This window comes from Triticum urartu, chromosome 6 (assembly GCF_003073215.2).
Source record: "Triticum urartu cultivar G1812 chromosome 6, Tu2.1, whole genome shotgun sequence".
Classification (NCBI taxonomy): domain Eukaryota; kingdom Viridiplantae; phylum Streptophyta; class Magnoliopsida; order Poales; family Poaceae; genus Triticum; species Triticum urartu.
In genome coordinates, this window is record NC_053027.1 from 540169178 (window position 1) to 540192084 (window position 22907).

The following is a 22907-nucleotide window of genomic DNA, read 5'->3' on the forward strand; positions in this document are numbered from 1 at the left end:
CACAAGTTTGTGATTAACTTTACTATAAAAATAGTTTTTTTCCATTTTTTGTTTTGTTTTTTGCATTATTTATTTTATTTTATTTTTTACTTTATTTTTTATTTCTTTTTTTACTTTTAGGTTAGAAAAATTATAAACTTTCTGTTAGTGCCATTATTTTTAGAAAAATTATAAACTTTCTGTTAGTGTCGTTAGTTTTCAAATTTGAATTCTTTGAAATTTGTGTGAATCACAAGTTTGTGATTAACTTTACTAAAAAAATGAGCATAGATGCGCTTGTAGAGAAAATTCAACCTAAATTCATAGTAAATTTCTATGAATTTCAAAGAAATTCACTCTGAATTTAGGTCAAATTTCCTGTATAAGGGCATCTATTTTCACTTTGAGAGGAGTTCAACAAGGTAGAGAGGGAAGGGCTTATAAACAGGTGTGAGCGCCCTTCGATTGGCGAGGTGGGACTAAACTCTGACCGCAACGAGGACCAACCCTTTAGTCCTGGTTTGTGGCACAAACCGGGACTAATGGTCATGGGCCAGGGGCGAGGCTCATTGGTCCCGGTTGGTGCCACGAACCGGGACCAATTCCCCCTTTAGTCCCAGTTGGTGATACCAACCGGGACCAAAGGCCTTGTGCTGCCCCGCGTCAAAAGTTTAGTACCACCTTGCTAGCTGAGAGAGCTCGAGAGTGGTTTATAAGCGCTGCCCCGCGTCAAAATTTTTGCTTTATTTTTTATTTCTTTTTACTTTTAGGTCAGAAAAATTATAAACTTTCTGTTAGTGCCATTAGTTTTAGAAAAATTATAAACTTTCTGTTAGTGCCATTAGTTTTCAAATTTGAATAGTTAAAATTTGAATAATGGTATTACGAGGGCCGAACCATAAGACATTAAAGCATTTCAAATGAACTCTGAAAAAGTTGAAAGTTGGCATGGTATCATAATTTCACCCACATAGCATGTGCATGTACAAAACGGACAATGGTATCATACTCGTCTGTTACAAAGTTGGCATGGTATAATCATAATAGTTGCGAGAGAAAGTCTTCACTTTTTCTTCGCTTGTGTCAGTTGCTTATTGCGCCGTAACCATGGATAATCTTCATCGTTTATTAGGATGCTTGGGTCAGCCTTGACTTTGAAGGGAGGAATTTCATGGAACTTTTCATAATCTTCAGACATGTCTGTCTTGCCCTCCACTCCCACGATGTCCCTTTTTCCTGAAAGAACTATGTGGCGCTTTGGCTCATCGTATGATGTATTCGCTTCCTTATCTTTTGTTTTTCTCGGTTTGGTAGACATGTCCTTCACATAGATAACATGTGCCACATCATTGGCTAGGACGAATGGTTTGTCTGTGTACCCAAGATTTTTCAGATCCACTGTTGTCATTCCATACTGTGGGTCTACCTGTACCCCGCCTCCTGACATATTGACTCATTTGCACTTAAACAAAGGGACCTTAAAATCATGTCCGTAGTCAAGTTCCCATATGTCCGCTATGTAACAATAATATGTGTCCTTTCCCCTCCAGGTTGCTGCATCAAAGCGAACACCGCTGTTTTGGTTGGTGCTCTTTTGATCTTGGGCGATCGTGTAAAATGTATTCCCATTTATCTCGTATCCTCGACAATAAGTACAGCTCATCACAAACAGTGTTGTCACCTCTGAGACGTGTTTACAACCAACTGCTGAAAGTCCTGATGTGTTCACATGTAATCCAGTCGTCGCACTGCTCCGGGTGTTTGGAGCGCAGACTGTTCTTGTTGTTGACACCCGATTTTGGCACGGTCAAGAACTTATTTAAGATGGCCTCAAATGGAGAAGTGATCTACATGTAAGAGTTCCATATTATTGATATGAAAATCATTGAAGTTTGGGTCATCACCGTCCGATTTCATCTCGAAGACCGAAACTATACTCAAAATACAAAGATCTTATATTCAGAGTATAGTTTGGCCAATTAGGCCCCCAAGACGACCTCAAATGTAAAAATGATCTACACAGGTTGTCTTCGTCTTGTCGAAACGATCAATTTTGATATAAAAATCGTCCAAATCCGAGTTCGTATGCAAAAATTAGAGCAATCGGAGTGCAGCCCTGTCACGAGGTGAGATGTGGCGCGCCCCACTAAACACATGTCTGATGGGTAGCGTGAGGGAATAGCCTGTTTTGCGCGACCGATTTAACCCTCAAGATGACCTCTGATAAAAAAACCTTCAACGTGAAAGTTGTTCGTCTCGTCGAAACGGTCAAGATTGCTTTTGGGCTTGTTTTCATCCGAGATGGTTTACCACCACAAAAAAGATCCGCAAAGTGCAGCCAGTTTAAACCGAACAGTTTTGGAAAGTTCGGATAAAACCAATCCGAATTTGACTCGGGTTTTGGACGTGAATCCAAGCCTTTTCCTTGCACGGGAAGTCCAGCCGCCTCTTATATATCTAAGGGGTGACGACCGATTGAACAACACACAATCGAACAAATCATCTACCACTTTTTATCTTTCTCCTTAACCCTAGTTCTTCTTCTTCCTCGTTCTTCGTATATTCTTCTTATTGCAGGGCGGGAACCTCGAGGCCCTAGGGGTGATCAGGTCGACCTAGGGCAGCCCATAGCCGCCGCGCGCCCTGACGGTGTCCATCCCGGGCGTGTGGGGTTTCGGGTCCTCAAAAGCGCCCGCCGGATTGCCTACGTACCGCGCTTCCGGCCGGGTCTCCTTCGACGTGAGCTGCTGCGGTGCATCACCCTCGGTGTCGAGGGTACATGGTGACGTGTTCGTGTGCGAACACACTTTTTGGCGACTCCGCTGAGGAAGAAGCTTTGAACGGTCTCCGGCCCGTTCTTGCTATGAAGAGATCATCATCTAGGGTTTGCAATCTACAAAGGTAATATGAATACCCAATTCCCTACTGTAGATGCAAATAATGCATATGATGTTACTAGATCGTTCAATGATTATACTCTATCGGCCAGCCCTAGTTTTTTCAATAAGGCATCTAATTACGTGCATAGGCCGATTCAAAGTAATTTACATGTTTCAACTTCTTATGATACTAGTAACATACAACATATGTATCCTAACTCTCATGCATCGGCAACCCCACAAATCCCACAAATCCATATGCAGATGAACAACATGATGGGTTTGGTTAATCAATTTGAAACACCTCATGTTAAAATTTCCAATAGCATAGAAGAATGTGTTTCACCTTTCTATTCATCGGCAACTAATTTGCAGTATGTGAATCCAACCTTGCCGATGGATGGGAGAATTGGCCATGCTACTACTAGCTATTCGGCCAGTTACTCTCAACCATCATATGCTACACCTCATTTTAGTAATTTTTCAGCACCGTATGCAACTGTACATGTTCATAATTCGGCCCTGCATCTTCATGGTCATAGCCGAATAAGTGAAAATTTTACAGGAACACATGTGCCGCCATCAAATACTGTAGCATATAATGCATACTCTATGCAATTCGAGAATTTCGGCAACACTCACGAATCATTGCCGAAAGAATCTGGAAGTATTGTGGAGCAATCCCTTCCAGAAGCGCTTGTGGCTGCGTTAAAAAAGATCTTGGCACAAAACAATAAAATTAGTGCTCTTTGCCTTGAACAATATGAAAAGGGGTTGTTTCCTGATTATACTGCAATAAAGTCTAGAGTTTTGCAAGATGAAACTACATGCATTGATATAATTGGCGAAAGAGCATATGGTTATACAGCAGTGCATACACCTCCACCTAGTACCACAGCATATTATACATCCCCTACACAATTGCAAAATTTCGGCAACACTAACACTTCATTGCCGAAAGATTCTAAAAGCATTGGGAGGCAAACTAATCTAGAGCAGGCTGGAATTGAGAGGGGAGTTAAAGCTTTGCGCGATAGGGTGCAGGTACTTCGCCAAGAGAGAATTGATAGGGAATTGGCTCAAAGAAAAGAAGCCTTGCCAATTGATATAACCGGCAAAAAGAATGATGATTCGGAAACTAAAAGTGCTTCGGTTGAAAAAGCCGAATCAAGTAGTATATATTTTGAATCCATGAAATCCAAAGAGGCAAACATTGTTGAGAAAGGGCATGGGAAGTATAACAAGACAACCATACTTGATTTTTCTGAAGTTAATGGAACCTACTTCCTGCCCTATGAGTTTCGTGCCATAGAAATTGGTGAGCTTCAAGAACAAGAACAAGTAGCCGAAGAAAGTTTGGTGGACGAAGATCTTCAAACTAACGATGCACGAAACCAAGAGAAAGATGATGACAAGGCGTTGGGGAGCTATCCGAAGGCGGAGCAAGATATTCTTCAAGTCACACCATCATCATGCTCTCCCAACATATTTGAAGAGGTATGTCTAGCAAGTAATTTACCTATTTTCAGATTTGGTCACTACTTTATTGTTGATGCATCTATTAGAAAAATTCTAATAAGTAATTTTCAAAGACCAATGGAGAAGGGCAATTTACTTGTTAGCAATAAAATTGTTACTAAGCATATCAGTCAATATATTGTACCATTCAAAGAGACTGATAGTGACTTATCACTGCAGCCAAAGCTTTTCCCATTGCTTTATTTAAAGTTCATATCTAATTGGGTAGCTTTGCTTATTTCTTACTTGGCTTACACTTGGTCTCAATTGAGACATGTATGTTCTAACTATTTTCGTTTCAGAAATTTAAAGCCAAGGTTAAATTCCTCTGAGCAAACCGATGCCCGTATAGTTTCTTATCCAAAGACATCGGAGATAGAGTGCAAAACACAATGCATAGCCGAATGGGGTGATGCAAAATCTGAACCATTCGTTTGCTTAACTCCAAAGCCGTTCTCACAACACGATCGGCTAGAAAACAAGAAGTATACCTTCAATTCAAGCATGTGTGATCAAATATTTGATTTGTTGCTGAAAAATAATTACATTACAATTCTTGATCACCATGTTAAGCCATCAATCCAAGGACAAATGTATTGTAAGTTGCATGATTCGTCCAAGCATAATTTTGAGGATTGCAACATGTTTCGTCAAATAGTTAAATCGGCCATTGAAAAAGGACGATTGAAGTTTGTTGAAATACCAAGAGATGACCAGTCTATCCCGATTGGTCCTGCTGGCAAAAAGTTCTTGCATCAGCTGCTTCAAGCCGATCCATTTAAAGAGAAGGTAAAAACTGCAGGTGATGGGATCAAGCTTTCAAGTAAAGAAGTTGTTGAAGAGCATAATGAACATAATCTTAAGGGCGAGAATTCCATCAAAGCTACAATGAAGATGCCAAGGACTGGGGGCAGCAAGAAAATCCAATGATCGATGAAAGCAAACCAAAAGAAAACAAAGGCCGAAATAAGCGCAAGTGTAAGAGATCAAAAATCACCTTCGCTGAACTATTTGATAAATATCAAAAGAAGATTGAAGAGAAGAATGCTTATCGGCCAAATAATGCAAAGAAACCAAGATCACCCCCAAGGTGCAAATATGAGGATCGGTATTGTCAAAGTGAGAATTTTAATGCAACATATTCATGTCCTTATTTTGGGCCGCCAATGTCAATGCCGTGGATGCCTCCCTATGCTCATATAGATCCATATTCCTCATGGGACAGGTATGATACAAGGGCACATTCTCCATCTTATTTTAGACCATCTCACAAATATTATGCAGCTCCAAGAAGATCAACATTTGAACAATCACATGTTAAAGACCGTTTCAATCATAACGAATCGGTCCTGAGCTCAAGGAAGAAGAAAGAGGCGGTAAAGCAAGTTTACAGCGTGAAAAGAGATGGTCGTAAGTGTGCTACTTTAGATTTGATCTCAAATAACAAAGAGCCAATTAAAGCGTTGACATTGGCTACAAAAGGCAAAGAAGTGAAGCAATCAATTGATAAAAATCAGAGTGCCAAATCTGAAGAAAAGAGGTTGAGGGTGCACAAGGCCCAAAACGAGTTGCCATTGGTTGAAACAAAATCACAGCCGACATGCTCACTCGGCTTATCATATTGGCAAAAGAAGAAATTACAAAATCTTAGTGCACAAGAGCTGAGAAAGAAGAACATGGCATGGGTTCCCAAGAAGATCAATCAAGACAAAAATGATGTGCATGCTTCTATTGCAACAAGTACAATAAAAGTGAAGAAGGAAAAGAATGAAAGCAACAAACAATTAAGCCGAAGGTGCGCATCACAACATCAAAATCTTCGGTTAGCACATCATCCATTTTCTTCAACCATGCCGTTGATGCCTTTGCCATGGAATTCATCCCTAGGTATGATCAATTACCCTCCATGGATTTATTTTGATCCATGGATGCAACATAATTTTCTATATCATGAGAGGGTATTACCAAATTACTATACATATGGTTAGTTACATTGTTGCTAATACAAAGGGGCCGAAATATTTTATTCCTATTTTATTTGTTTATTTCGGCTATACATAATTTTGTGGGTGAATTCTACATGGACCTTATGTTAATGGCCGATATTTATCTATCACCCTAAGAATATGTCAAAGCATGGCCGGTGTAGTATCCTAACACCGTCCTTAGTTCAATTGGAGACCAAAACAAGCATCATGCCGCTTAAAATATTTTTTCACAATAATCAAAGCCGAATATAAAATTTTATTCGGTTTGGAGCTTTTGGTTGCCATAGGTGCTATACATATTGAGGCTTTGGGTGATTCGTTATGAGTAGTACAACAAATATCCAAGGGTAATCAATTTTTTGACGAATCACTTATAGTTTATCTTGGGGTATGTCTAGATGCAAAATTTACCTTGGGTTGCATTAAAATTGTTCATATATTTAGACATGTCAATTGAAGAGAGTTGGCATAGCAAGCATCCGGCTACCATGTCCGTCATGGTGTATTGCATATCTATCAATAGCCGATGCTTATTCTTGCCAACATAGGTAAGGCCGAATTGGAGCTCACTACCTCGGCCACTAATGAAACTTTTATGCAGACAAAGTAAGGATTCGAGAAAGTTCATTGTTGATTATCTGCAAGATCCTAGCAGAAGGGTGGACAATATGGTTGATGGATAGTCTTGACATGCATACTTATGGAACTTTATAGTCGGATTAATGAAGTTGAGAAAGTCACCCAAGCTTGCATCAAAATATTCACACAAGCAATGGCCGATATAAACTTATCGTCCTAAGCATATGCAAAATGGCCGATGTAGTGTTGACATCGTCCTTAGAGCAAGCTATGTGCAAGTTATTTTTCGGCACACAAGCTTTGCCGAAAAACAAGGGGGCATGTGTTGACACCAGATTTTGGCACGGTCAAGAAATTATTTAAGATGGCCTCAAATGGAGAAGTGATCTACATGGAAGAGTTCCATATTATTTATATGAACATCATTGAAGTTTGGGTCATCAACGTCCGATTTCATCTCGAAGGCCGAAACTATGCTCAAAATACTAAGATCTTATATTCAGAGTACAGTTTGACCTATTAGGCCCCCAAGACGACCTCAAATGAAAAAACGATCTACACGGGTTGTCTTTGTCTCATCGAAACGATTGATTTTGATATAAAAATCGTCCAAATCCGACTTCGTATGCAAAATTTAGAGCAATCGGAATGCAGCCCTGTCACGAGATGAGATGTGGCGCGCTCCACCAGACACATGTCTGATGGGTAGCGCGAGAGAATATTCTGTTTTGCGTGACCGATTTAACCCTCAAGATGACCTCTGATCAAAAAACCTTCAACGTGAAAGTTGTTCATCTCGTCGAAACAGTCAAGATTGCTTTTGGGCTCGTTTTCATCCGAGATAGTTTACCACCACAAAAATGACCCGCAAGGTGCAGCCAGTTTAAACCGAACAGTTTTGAAAAGTTCGGATAAAACCAATCCGAATTTGACTAGGGTTTTGGACGTGAATCCAAGCCTTTTCCTTGCACGGGAAGTCCAGCCGCCTCTTATATATCTAAGGGGTGACAGACGATTGAACAACACACAATCAATCAAATCATCTACCACTTTTTATCTTTTTATCTTTCTCCTTAACCCTAGTTCTTCTTCCTTGTTCTTCGTCTGTTCTTCTTATTGCAGGGCGGCGAACCTCGAGGCCCTAGGGACGATCAGGTCGACCTAGGGCAGCCCATAGCCGCCGCGTGCCTTGACGGGGTCCCTCCCGGGCGTGTGGGGTTTCAGGTCCTCAAAAGCGCCCGCCGGATTGCCTGCGTACCGTGCTTCTGGCCGGGTCTCCTTCGACGTGAGCTGCGGTGCATCACCCTCGGCGTCAAGGGTACACGGTGACGTGTTCGTGTGCAAACACTTGTGTTCATCGACATACGGGGTCACCAAGGTAGAGTTCTGTAGAATTATGTAGTGTGCTTGAGACCAAGAATATTCGTCCCTGCATATTATTGAGTCCCCTCCCAGCGTGCCTTTTCTAGTCAGTCTCCCCTCATACCGCGATTTAGGGAGACCTATCTTCTTAAGGCCAGGAATGAAGTCAACACAAAACCCAATGACATCCTCTGTTTGATGGCCCATGGAGATGCTTCCTTCTGGCCTAGCGTGGTTACGGACATATTTCTTTAGGACTCCCATGAACCTCTCAAAGGGGAACATATTGTGTAGAAATACGAGCCCCGGAATGACAATCTCGTCGACTAGATGAACTAGGATGTGCGTCATGATATTGAAGAAGGACGGTGGGAACACCAGCTCGAAACTGACAAGACATTGCACCACATCACTCCTTAGCATTGGTACGATTTCTCGATCGATCACCTTCTGAGAGATTGCATTGAGGTATGCACATAGCTTCACAATGGCTAATCGGACGTTTTTTGGTAGAAGCCCCCTCAATGCAACCGGAAGCAGTTGCGTCATAATCACGTGGCATTCATGAGACTTTAGGTTCTGGAACTTTTTCTCTGGCATATTTATTATTCTCTTTATATTCGATGAGAAGCCAGTCGTGACCTTCATACTGAGCAGGCATTCAAAGAAGATTTCTTTCTCTTCTTTCGTAAGAGCGTAGCTGGCAGGACCTTCATACTGCTTCAGAGGCATGCCGTCTTTTTCGTGCAAACGTTGCAGGTCCTCCCGTGCCTCAGGTGTATCTTTTGTCTTCCCATACACGCCTAAGAAGCCTAGCAGGTTCACGCAAAGGTTCTTCGTCACGTGCATCATGTCGATTGAAGAGCGGACCTCTAGGTCTTTCCAGTAGGGTAGGTCCCAAAATATAGATTTCTTCTTCCACATGGGTGCGTGTCCCCCAGCATCATTTGGAACACCTAGTCCGCCGGGACCCTTTCCAAAGATTACGTGTAAATCATTGACCATAGCAAGTACGCGATCACCGGTACGCATGGCGGGCTTCTTCTGGTGACCTGCCTCGCCTTTGAAATTCTTGCCTTTCTTTCGACATTGATGGTTGATCAGAAGAAATCGACGATGGCCCAGGTACACATTCTTCCTGCATTTGTCCAGGTATATATACTTTCAGTTTCATCTAAACAGTGCGTGCATGCGTGGTATCCCTTGTTTGTGTGTCCTGAAAGGTTACTGAGAGCGGGCCAATCGTTGATGGTTACAAACAGCAACGCGTGCAGGTTAAATTGCTCCTGTTTGTGCTCATCCCACGTACGTACATCGTTTCCATTCCACAGCTGTAAAAGTTCTTCAACTAATGGCCTTAGAAACACATCAATATCGTTGCCGGGTTGCTTAGGGCCTTGGATGAGAACTGGCATCATAATGAACTTCCGCTTCATGCACATCCAAGGAGGAAGGTTATATATACATAGAGTCACAGGCCAGGTGCTGTGATTGCTACTCTGCTCCCCGAAAGGATTAATGCCATCCGTGCTTAAACCAAACCATATGTTCCTTGGGTCACTTGCAAACTCAGGCCAGTACTTTCTCTTGATTTTTCTCCACTGCAACCCGTCAGCGGGTGCTCTCAACTTCCCGTCTTTCTTACGGTCCTCACTGTGCCATCGCATCAACTTGGCATGCTCTTCGTTTCTGAACAGACGTTTCAACCGTGGTATTATAGGAGCATAACACATCACCTTCGTAGGAACCCTCTTCCCGGGGGGCTCGCTGTCAACATCACCAGGGTCATCTCGTCTGATCTTATACTGCAATGCACCGCATACCGGGCATGCGTTCAGATCCTTGTACGCACCGCGGTAGAGGATGCAGTCATTAGGGCATGCATGTATCTTCTGCACCTCCAATCCTAGAGGGCATACGACCTTCTTTGCCGCGTATGTACTGTCGGGCAATTCGTTATCCTTTGGAAGCTTCTTCTTTAATATTATCAGTAGCTTCTCAAATCCTTTGTCAGGCACAGCATTCTCTGCCTTCCACTGCAGCAATTCCAGTACGGTACCGAGCTTTGTGTTGTCATCTTCGCAATTGGGGTACAACCCTTTTTTGTGATCCTCTAACATGCGATCGAACTTCAGCTTCTCCTTTTGACTTTCACATTGCGTCCTTGCATCGACAATGACCCGGCGGAGATCATCATCATTGGGCACATCGTCTGGTTCCTCTTGATCTTCAACAGCTTCCCCAGTTGCAGCATCATTGGGCACATCGTCTGGTTCCTCTTGATCTTCAGCAGCTTTCCCCGTTGCAGCATCATCGTATTCAGGGGGCACATAGTTGCCATCGTCCTCTTCTTCTTCGCCATCTTCCATCATAACCCCTATTTTTCCGTGCCTCGTCCAAACATTATAGTGTGGCATGAAACCATTGTAAAGCAGGTGGGTGTGAAGGATTTTCCGGTCAGAGTAAGACTTCGTATTCTCACATTTAGGGCATGAACAACACATAAAATCATTCTGCTTGTTTGCCTCAGCCACTTCGAGAAAATCATGCACGCCCTTAATGTACCCGAAGGTGTGTCTGTCACCGTACATCCATTGCCGGTTAATCTGCGTGCATTATATATAATTAAGTGTGTCAAAAACCATTACAGAACATCATGAATAGATAATTAAGTGACCAAATTAATAGAAGTTCATCATCACATTAAAACCAAAGTACATACATAGTTCTCATCTAACAACATATAGCTCTCCAGAGCATCTAATTAATTAAACCATACATTGAAACTATGTAAAACATTTCAATGCGAAAACAAATGCGATCATAATCGCAACCAAGGTAACAATTGATCCAACGGCATAATGATACCAAGCCTCGGTGTGAATGACATATTTTCTAATCTTTCTCATTTTCAACCGCATTGCATCCATCTTGATCTTGTGATCATCGATGACATCCGCAACATGCAACTCCAATATCATCTTCTCCTCCTCAATTTTTTTTATTTTTTTCCATCAAGTAATTGTTTTCTTCTTCAACTAAATTTAACCTCTCGACAATAGGGTCGGTTGGAATTTCCGGTTCAACTACCTCCCACATAAATAAAATCTATGTCACGTTAGTCGGCATAATTGTCATAAACAATAAATGAACCAAATAGTTATAAAAAGATAATATATACCACATTCGAATCATAGCCAGGATGAGGGCCGACGGGGGCGGATACCCAAACCATCGCACTATATAATAACAAGCAATAATAAAAGTAAGAAAATTAGACAAGTATCTATCTAAAGTAAGAATTTTTTTCTTTCAGAAAGAAGATAAGAACAAGAGGCTCACCACGGTGGTGCCGGCGACGAGATCAGCGCGGGCGATCGGCAGCGCTGAAGACGGGAATGGGACGTGACGGGCCGCTAAACCTAGACAAATCTCAAGGAAAATGGAGCTTTGAGGTCGAGCTTCGAGAGGAGAAAGCTTAACTAGTGTGGCTCGGGCATTTCATCGAACACCTCATGTGCATAGGAGGTGAGCTAGAGCACCACAAAGCCCTCCCCTCGCCGGCCAGAGAAAAACAGAGCACTGGAGTGCTCTGCTTGCGGGCGAGGGGTATATATAGGCACCTCATTGGTCCCGGTTCGTGGCATGAACCGGGACTAAAGGGAAGCATGTGGTCCCGGTTCAAGCCACCAACCGAGACCAATGATGGTGGGCCAGGAGCGAGGCCCATTGGTCCCGGTTCGTCCCACCAACCGGGACCAAAGGGGCCAGACGAACCGGGACCAATGCCCCCACGAGGCCCGGCAGGCCCCTGGCCTCACGAATCGGGACCAATGCCCCCATGGGTCCCGGTTCTGGACTGAACCAGGACTAATGGGCTGACCCTGCATGAACCAAAGCCCTCTTTTCTACTAGTGGGACATCGCCGGCGCCACATAGCCCCAACTAAGACGCCAAATCTAACAAGAACGAGAAAGGGATCCCTCCCGCCGGCGGGGGGCCGAGATCCTCTGTACCTCCATGGCCTAGAGGCCATCGGAGATGAGACGGACCGGCGGCGGCACCGACGGGAGGAGAAGAGCTTTTCTTATGGAGGAGGAAAGAGCAATCACTATCTTATTGGGCAATATCAAATTAGTTTGTCTAATTCATATTTAGATATTTTTTAAGGATGTCACATCTAAGCTCACACAAATATATATAATACATCAACAAGAAAAAAAATAGAACAAAAAAAAGACCACAAACATAGTGGACATCAGTTTAGATATGACATAACTATGTCACATCTAGATGTATCCTAAATAGACCCATATCAAATTCATTTTTATGCCCACGAGGATGCCCATTGCACGTTCATAAAAATATGCATCGATTGAAAATCGTAACTCTGCTCATTAAAAATGGAAATTGGGTCGGCTCAGTATAAGCGACTGCGCGACGATGACGTTGGATCCACACGTGATTGTATGCTAGCAACACAAGGCGAAGTCGGTTAGGTGATGCATGTTTTTTTAAAGATCCAGCAAATTGATGGCTTCAAGTGCAAGGGCTCGAGGGTGAAAACTAATGTCTGACCTTCCTCATCCACACGACATTCTCTAGTTGAAGACATTGCATTGTATGAAGTTTTCAAATTCCTCTTCAAGGTGAAAATTCATGATCTAGCCTCAGTGGTTGGTTAAAGCGATGATGGCGCTCATGTGTTGTTCCCTTTCTAAAAGCATCATTGTCGAAGCACCTATACCGTTACCTATGGTTGTTATCATTGATGCTTGTTATCTGGTGCGGGTGCTGTTCACCTTTGTTTTCTTTCCTTTCCTAATAATGTTGTTCTATGCATTCCCAATATCTTGAGTGGCTCGTGAGTCATGTTGGTGCAGAAACCAGGTGTAATATATATCTTCCCAATATTTTATATTACATATCAGAAAAAAATGATCACCTTCACTTGTAATCGAGAAGAACTATCATTAGTACTCTTTGGATGAAAATTGCTTTTGGAGGCCGAGCTCTATGGAGGCATCCATTTGCAAAATTCAAAATTCATATTTTTTTTAACATTTCAAAAAATTCTGAGACAACTACAGATATACATGTGTGTAAATTTTTAGAAACAAATACGCTGAAATGAGGGTTGTACAAAAAAAAACAAAATCTGAGGCTTTTCAGCACATGATACTATTCATCCTCAAAGTCCATGGATTTGTCTGTTTTCTACAGGTCGCATTTCAAGGTATTTCATCCTGAATTTTTACACACATATACATTTCATCCTTGTATACTTGCATATTTTTTCAGATTTTTTAAAAACCAGCAAGTTTGTATTTTGATTTTTTTTAAACAAAGGGCTCCATGGAGCTCGGTCACCAAAACACATCACTCCTCTTGGACAATTTCTACTAGGTATTTGATCGATTTCTGTGATCTTCGAGGCAGAAAGTTAGCTTGAAGGCCAGCCACAAGCAAGACTCCTGTTACTTCATTCAAATTTGATTAAGAGAACAACTAAGGCTGGTCATAGTGGGGAGTAACTTATACTAGTCATGCATATGACACTAGTCTAAATTACTATCTTTATAATGCAAAGTATCATAGTTAATAGTGTCATAGATGACTTCATTTATTGACTTGTATATTCATTTTTTTAAAGCGCTATTATGTTACTCTAAACACATCTCTCCTCATTAAATACATCCCACATAAACAAACTTGTCTTGAACTACGCTATGTTACTAGCTAAGTTACTCCCACTATGACTAGCATTATCAAGAAAAGAAGGTCGGTGATCTGAGGTAGGAGCCTAGAACAGGACTGTCATTATGCTGAACTTGCGGACGAGATGTGTGCTGACTTGTCACTTGTCGGGATGGTATTTGCCAAGCGAGATGAATGAGAGAGACAACAGCCTGGTATGAACTTCCATGAAACGCAAGTATGAAACGGCATGCACAATACTACATTCTTCTCGAATTCCACGCGTCCGCTCACTCCACACGCGGTGAGTTGTGTGTACGGGCGGTCACCATCTCGTGCATTTCTTTGCACTGCAGAGATCGCATGCGTTGCCGAAATAATGGCGGTATCAATGAAAAAAAAGGCTGTAGCCATGCCTCGAAGATGGAGCTGAGTTCAATGAATCTTGTTAACAAATCTTGACAGATCGATATGCGCACGCCTTGGATTATTCTCACGTAAACGAACACGGTGGTCTGAGCTAGAAGCCTAGAATAGGATCGTTCTTGTACTGAACTTGGAACACAAATCTTAGCTGACTTGTTACTGGGATGGCACCTGTCAAGATGAATGAGAAAGAGCAACAGCTCACGCAAAGGTTTACGAACTTCCATGAAACGCAAGTATGAAACGGCACGCACAATACATTCTTCATGAATCACACACGTTCACTCACACCACACACGTGGCGTGCTGTGTGTACGATCGGTCGCCCTCATGCATTTCATTGCACGGTGGAAACCACACACGTTGTCAAAAATTAAAGCCTTCTTTGATTTGAAGGAATTTCATAGGAATTCTAGAGAATAGGCTTTTTATAGAATTATTTTTTTAGAGCCCTTTGGTTCATAGGAATAGATTCCTATTCCTACAGAGGATTGGTTCATATCCTCCGCATTTTATAAGAAAATAAAAATAAGCCTAGACTCAATGAAAAATTTTCTTTGATGTGAACCAAATGACATCTTGTTTCTTATTCCTACTCATAGGATTTGAAATACATGTCATCTTATTTTTTACAAATTTCCTATTTCTATGATAATCCTATCCTATGAATCAAAAGAGGCCTAACACTACCAATGAGCCCGTCAAACGAGGAGTATCCTTGTCCTTGTCAGAAGTTACTATGGATTCGGTGTGAACAGCTTATCGGGGTCGGCTTGACCCCGTGCCCTTCTTCGCCTTGTATCCGGAGGCAGCCATAAATAACAGCGGCAGAAGCAGAGCAGCAAAGGAGCACAACCAAGGCGTACCTTCGACTTTGGTGGGAAGAGCTTCAGGTATTTGCCCATCTCATCTACCAAACATTTTGCATTCTGCAAGCAAAGCTTTTGTTTCCACCACGTGTGTGTGTGTGTGCGCTCCAAAATTGCCAAGCTTTTCCTCCCTTGGTGGACGGCTCTTTCATCTCGTGTCCTTCTTTCTCTACCATTTTTGGCTGAAATGACGCAATCCACCCTACAGTTTTCTGACTTTTTCTGCAGGTTGTAGCCACCAACCGTGTCTTTATTTTTCTTACAAATATGCTCTTGCTTACTTGTGATTTTTTATTATGGTGTGAAGAGAGGAAGGCCCGGGTTCGAGCCTGACCACCTCCTATTAAAAATTTGAGCATAGCTCCTCCAAGCAGCCTGGACACGCATAACTACAAGCGAATACTATCCCACAATAGTTTGGCATAAGAGGAGTTATTTACCTGTCTAAAGTGCATCTTAGCAACCAAAAATTGCACCTTATGCAAGTGTGAACGGTTGTTCAACAATAACAGGGTTAATATAATCAGATAATGCTATACAATGAGAGTAATAGGTTTTTTTTTGGAAAAGGAGAGTAATAGGGTTATAATCCGATAAACATAAGATGGCAGGAGATGCACACTTAATAGGGTTATAATTCGATAAACATAAGATGGTAGGAGATGCACACTTGGGCATAGTATATTTCTCTTTACGTTACTAATATCAATGATGCATACGCAGGATAAGAATATTATGGCAGAGTGAGTATACAAGTAATAACAGTTTACCAGACTTCAAGCTGAATTATATATGAAAACCATTGTACTCCCTTAGTTCCAAAATAAATGCAGTTCTATGACTTTCCTAAGTCAAACTTTCACTAACCACTATACATCCTCGCGCCTGTGGTCCCAGCGTCGCAGCCCAACCAGTGCCTCCATTTGACCAAGTCTATATACAAATATATCAATATCTACACAACCAAATTTATTTCATTATATTCATTATGAAATATATTTTCATATTATATATATATGATATCATAGATCTTTGTGGATTATTCTATAGACTTGGTCAAACTTAAAAAAGTTGGACTTATGAAAATCATAGAACTTCAATTATTTTGGAACAGAGGGAGTACTAACTATTACTATAAACCACGAACCTTTTATTAGGCATAGTCTACTGCATAATTACAGTTACGGTACTGTCTTGTAATACTAGGTTGCGATTTTATGGCAAAATTTTTTGACTCTGGCTCCTATGTTTTTTCAAGTCAAAACATACAAGTATGCATTCACGACTAAATTTGTTCAACATTGTTGATTGCCAGGGAGCTGCTCCAAAATGTTACCTGTTCTAAAATTTGTTCTCTTGCCATCAGTGCTCCTACTGGCATCAGCTTCACGTTTCCCGGCACTGGCATGCAACAATGAGACTGATCTAGAAGCCCTGCTAGCATTAAAGGCGGGTCTAAGCCGTCACTCAGACGCACTAGATTCATGGAACACAACTACTGACTTTTGCCAATGGCATGGTGTCAGCTGCAGCCTCAACCATGGGCAAAGGGTCTCGGAACTTAATCTCTCCTCGGCGGGGCTTCATGGATATATAGCCCCTTCCCTGGGGAACCTCACTTACCTGAGAAGTCTAGATCTCAGCTACAATCTATTTCATGGTGAAGTCCCATGGACAATTGGCCAGCTGTCACAAATGTCATATCTTGACCTCTCAAACAATTTGCTCCAGGGAGAAATTCCTTGGACAATTGGCCAGCTCAGACAGTTATCACACCTCTATCTCTCAAATAATTCAATTGAAGGTGGGATCATGTATGGCCTGAGGAACTGCACCCGTCTTGTCAGCATCAAACTTGACCTGAACAAGCTCCACCAAGAAATCCCTGATTGGCTTGGAGGCTTGTCAAGGATTGAGGTCATGTCACTAGGGAAGAACAAGTTCACAGGGATCATCCCACCATCACTTGGCAACTTATCATCGCTGCAGATATTGGACATCAATGACAACCAGCTGAGTGGTCCGATTCCTGAGAGTCTTGGCAGGATCAGTAAGCTTGAGAAGCTAGGACTGCAAGTAAACCACCTCTCAGGCACCATCCCAAGAACGGTCTTTAACATGTCCCCACTCGCCCACATTGGTCTGCAGATGAACGAGCTAAGCGGCACACTTCCCTCCGATTTGGGCAATGGGCTACCAAAAATCGACCACCTTATCCTTGCTCTGAACCATTTCACTGGAAGAGTTCCATCTTCACTTGCAAATGCAACCACGATTCAGTCACTTGACCTCTCTGGTAACAAACTCACTGGATCCGTGCCTCCAGAGATTGGAGCACTCTGCCCGAACTTCCTGATTCTTAAGGGAAACCAGCTGAAGTCAAGCACTGCCCAGGACTGGGGGTTCATCACTTCATTAACAAATTGTACTAGTGTTAAAGGTGTCATATTGCGACACAACAGGTTTAGTGGTGTGCTTCCAAGTTCTATCGCAAACCTGTCCAGGCAACTCGAATTTTTTGATATTAGTTTCAATGAGATTTATGGCAAGATACCAGTTGGCATTGGCAACTTCCCTTATCTAATCAAGATCGGACTCTCTAGCAATCGATTTACAGGTGCCATACCAGACAGCATAGGGAACTTGAAAATGCTCCAGTGGTTGACACTAGATAATAACCGTATTTCTGGCATGATGCCGTCCTCGCTCGGGAACTTAACACAGTTGGAGCACCTTTCAGTAGCTAACAATGTCTCGCAAGGATATCTTCCAGCAAACCTTGGAAATCTCCAACGGATCGTTGATGCAAACTTTTCAAACAATGCGCTTTCAGGTCCCTTACCTAGAGAGATTTTTAGCCTGTCATCCTTGTCATACATTCTGGATTTGTCTAGGAATCATTTCAGTAGTTATCTTCCATCCCAAGTAGGTGGCCTCACAAAGCTGACATACTTGTACATCCATGAGAACAACCTATCTGGGATGCTGCCAGATGCACTCAGCAACTGTGAGAGCTTGATGGAGCTCCGTTTGGATGGTAACTACTTCAATGGTATCATTCCTCTGTCCATAAGCAGAATGCGAGGCTTGGTACTACTGAATTTGACCAAAAATGCACTCACAGGTGCAATCCCTCGAGAGATAGGGCTCATGAATGGTCTGAAAGAACTGTACCTTGCACACAATAATTTGTCTGCTCAGATTCCCGAGACCTTGGAAAGCATGACGTCACTTTACCAGCTTGACATATCCTTCAACCTTCTTGATGGGCAAGTCCCAGCACGTGGTGTGTTCGCCAATTTAACCGGATTCTTATTTGATGGGAATGATAAGCTTTGTGGTGGTATTTCCGAGTTGCGTCTGCCTTCATGCCCAACCAAACCAGTTGTGCATCGTCAAAGAATAACTCGCGTCGTTCAAAATGCAGTGATTTCTAGTGCAAGTATCATCTTACTTCTGTGCTTGATCCTGGCACTGGTTGTCTTCTCATTAAAAGGGAAATTAAGAATGCCATCAGTTAGAACAGCACCACTAGCTCCGTCATTCATGAATGACATGTATCCTCGAGTTTCTTACTCAGACTTGGCCCAAGCAATAGATGGCTTCACAGCCAACAATATAGTTGGCACAGGACGGTATGGATATGTTTATAAGGGTAGGATGTTACTGAAAGAGTCTGTAATTACTGTCGCTGTGAAGGTTTTTGACCCTGAGCAATCTGGCTCTTCAAGAAGTTTTGTGGCTGAGTGTAAGGTACTTAGCAAAATTCGCCACTGCAATTTGATTGGCATCAGAACTTGCTGCTCTGACTTGAACCAAAATGACTTCAAAGCCATTGTATTTGATTTCATGCCTCACAGTGATCTTGACAAGTGGTTACATCATGACACTTATGCACCCAATTCAGTCAAAGTTCTAACACTAATGCAGAGACTGAGCATTGCGGTTGATATTGCGGCGGCACTAGACTATTTGCATAACAACTGCCAGCCAGCAATAGTTCACTGTGACTTGAAGCCCAGTAACATTCTTCTTGGGGAGGGCATGGTTGCTCATGTTGGGGACTTTGACCTAACGAAGATTGTCACTGATCCAGAAGGCGAGCAATTGATCAATTCGAAGAGTTCGGTGGTGGGAACAATTGGATATGTTGCTCCAGGTAACTCACCTTTTATCCTGTTTTTAGGTCCAGTGTTGGGGTGGATTGGCATATTATTCATGTGGGTTTGTGCACTGCAGAGTATGGTGAAGGTGGTCAGATATCTCCATCTGGGGATGTCTATAGCTTTGGTATCTTGCTCCTTGAGATGTTTACAGCAAAGGCGCCTACACATGACATGTTTACCGGTGGATTTACCTTACTGGAGTATGCAAAGATGGCATATCCAGCACAACTGACGGAATCAGCCACGCGAGGTCAAGCCGGGTATTGCCTGAACAGGAGAAGGAGGCGAGCAGGAGGCAGTAGTTTGTGTCGGGCAGCAACTTCAGGTACCGGGCGAGGCGTTGGCTCCCCAAGACAAGAGTACAGCGCTACGTAGAGGGTGTTGCCCGATTCTAGGATGGTGGTGGTGGGAGGTGGTGGGCGCGGGCGCGGGCGGCGAGGAAAGACAGATCATCGGTGAGGCGGCGCTAGCGCCGGCAAACTGCACGGCAGTAGAGGACGGCGTGGGCGGGGAGCATCATTCCCCTATACTCTTCATGGGCCTACACTTCAGAACGGGCTATAGAAGGCGAGGCAGCCCAGAGCAAGACAATGAATGGATCTGTGAATCGTCTTCAGCTTCTGGTCCTTGCTCTGCTCCTCATCTCCTGCTCCTTGTACTACCTTCCCCTCTTCTTTGTTGATTTTTCACCTCAAATCTCTTTGTATCCCCAAATTGTATCCAATCCTTGGCAATAATCCATTTGTTCGTCCCATCTTTGTGTTTTGGCCGTAAAGTCACCACCCCGCTTCCTGCCTATCACCTGTTCGACACAATGCCTGAGAGCGAGTTCCATCTGCGCATGCAATCGCTGTTCGAGCTGACGCGGGCGGGAACCGTGGTTGAGTACACCACATTGTTCTTGGAGCATCTACACCATGTGCTACATCTCAACTCCAGCCTAAGCATCTAGTCTTTCATCCATCAGTACATGGAGTCCAACAGTACATGGAGCGCTTGCGCAAAAGGATATTCAAGCAGCCGCACAGTCGCAATCACCGTCTAGCGTCACCAGAGCGTCATGCCTTGCTCGGATAAGGGAGGCAGAGATCATGAAGGATGAGGCAATGGTTGCCGAGGAATGTGGCGATGGCTACAACCGTGGAGTACAAGACTGTTGCGCCGATGCTCGCAGGCTTGCTGCTCCGACATCAACCATGTACTCGACAGAGTGCCTGAGTCGCGACGCTACCACCATCAAAGATTTGCCATGCTAGCATATATAATTGTCGAAATTTGTCATGCTGCAGGAGAGTGATTTGTCATGCATACCAGAGATTCACACATGGCAAAAAAAATTGTCATCCTACAGCAGGAGAAAATTGCCACAAAATGTTCATGATTTGCCACGCTGCAAAGAGAAGAATTGCTATGCTATAGCATGGAGAGTCGCCGTGGTGCAAAAAAGAAATTGCCACGTGTCTTTAGGAATTTGTCATGTTGCATCAGAAGAAGCTGCCATATGTGCGAGGCGATCGGCCACACGGCACGCCACATGCCGAGAAAATCCTTCACAGCGAACGTCATAGCAATAACGTTTTCGATCTTTTGTTCCTTTTTCTTTTTAAGAAAGTCTCGCTCATTCTTATGTCAACATGGTCATGCTAGGATTTGGCGTCGCATCTTTGAACTGCTCTTGCAGGTTGTCCTTCTTGTCTTGAGATGAAAACAGTTTTAATTTATTTATTTATTTTTTGGAAAAAGGGTGAATCCCCGGCCTCTGCATCAGAAAGATGCATACGGCCCTCTTATTAGCCAAAAAGTAATGTCAACAAGGTTCCAAAAGTCCCAAAAATAAAAGCACAAACAGCTCACACAGAGCCAAAGAGGGGCTAGATACACCAACTAGCCGAGAAAAGACGCCACAACCGGCTGGCTAAAAAAGATAGGAGATCAAGCTATCCTATTACATGATCGCCATCCAAACCGGTTGAAAATATCCCGAGCTACCATCTCCCATCGGAAAGACCCAGTAATCAAATGCTCCCTGGCTTCCGTCTGGGTGAGCAGCGACCACGAACGGATCAGTGCCGTAGTTCGAAATATAACCTGCAAAAAATGTATACATGATATTCTGTTAAAAACCAAATCATTTCTGCAAGTCCATATAGTCCACAGCAAAGCACAAACTCCAACCCGAATATGTCGCGCTAAGTTAGGCTCAATCCCATTAAGCCATGTCCCAAATAACGCAGAAACAGAGTTCGGTGGAGTGATACTAAAAGCAATGTGGATCGTCTGCCAAAGCACCTTAGCTAACGGGCAATCAAAAAATAGATGTTTGATAGTCTCATCCCGATCACAGAAATTACACCTAGTAGGTCCTGTCCAATTACGCTTCAAAAGATTGTCCTTTGTTAAAATAACTTGTTTATGGACAAACCACATAAACACTTTTATTTTCAAAGGAACTTTGACATCCCAAACATGCTTGGACGTAGGGATGGAGTATGAGTTAATAACATCAATATACATTGACTTAACCGTAAACATGCCAGATTTAGTCAGTTTCCAACGTAATTGGTCGGGTTGTTGTGTAAGCTGGACTTCCATCAGTCTCCTAACTAGATGCAGCCATTGTTCCCAACGATTGCCCGCTAGCGTTCGTCTGAACTGAATATTAAGGGGGATCGATTGAAAGACCGATGCAACGAACACCTCACGTCGTTGCACAATACGATATAACGACGGATATTAGATGGCCAAGGGTGTCTCGCCGAGCCAAGTATCCTCCCAGAAACGTGTACTCGTGTCGTTTCCTATGACAAACTTCGTCCTATTAAACAAAGACTGTTTGACTTTCATCAAGCCTTTCTAGAAAGGCGAATCGGTCGGCCTGACAGTGACCTGGGACAGAGTTTTTGTCTGGAGGTACTTGTTGCGTAGGATTTGAGCCCACATAGCGTCATTCTCCAATGAGAGTTTCCACAGCCACTTGCTAAGAAGGCATTTATTCTTAACTTCTAAATTCTCAATACCTAGACCTCCTTGGTCTTTCGGTCTACAGATAATGTCCCATTTAGCAAGTCGATATTTTCTTTTTAGCTCATCCCCCTGCCAAAAGAAGCGCGATCGATAGAAGTCCAGTCTCTTCCTAACCCCAACTCGTACCTCAAAGAACGATAAGAGAAACATTGGCATGCTCGTGAGTACCGAGTTAATCAGGATTAATCGGCCTCCGTATGACATGAGCTTACCTTTCCAACAACTCAGCTTTTTCTCAAACCGATCCTCGATGCACTTCCACTCTCTGTTAGTCAGCCTACGATGGTGGATTGGAATCCCCAGATAAGAGAAGGGTAACTCGCCCAACTCACATCCAAACAATTGCCGATAAGCCTCCTGTTCATCTTTGGCCCTACCAAAGCAGAACAGCTCGCTCTTATGGAAGTTATTCTTTGACCC

General features: G+C 42.9%; 1 protein-coding gene across 1 annotated transcript; it reads left to right on the top strand.

The window, feature by feature from the left end:
- Positions 1–15286: 15286 nt before the first annotated feature.
- On the top strand, positions 15287–20415 carry LOC125516942 (probable LRR receptor-like serine/threonine-protein kinase At3g47570). Its single transcript, XM_048682196.1, has 5 exons — positions 15287–15321; positions 16613–19456; positions 19537–19713; positions 19859–20086; positions 20240–20415. The coding sequence occupies exons 2-5, from the start codon at positions 16627–16629 to the stop codon at positions 20413–20415; spliced, it is 3411 nt and encodes a 1136-aa protein (XP_048538153.1). The 5' UTR covers positions 15287–15321; positions 16613–16626.
- Positions 20416–22907: the final 2492 nt, after the last annotated feature.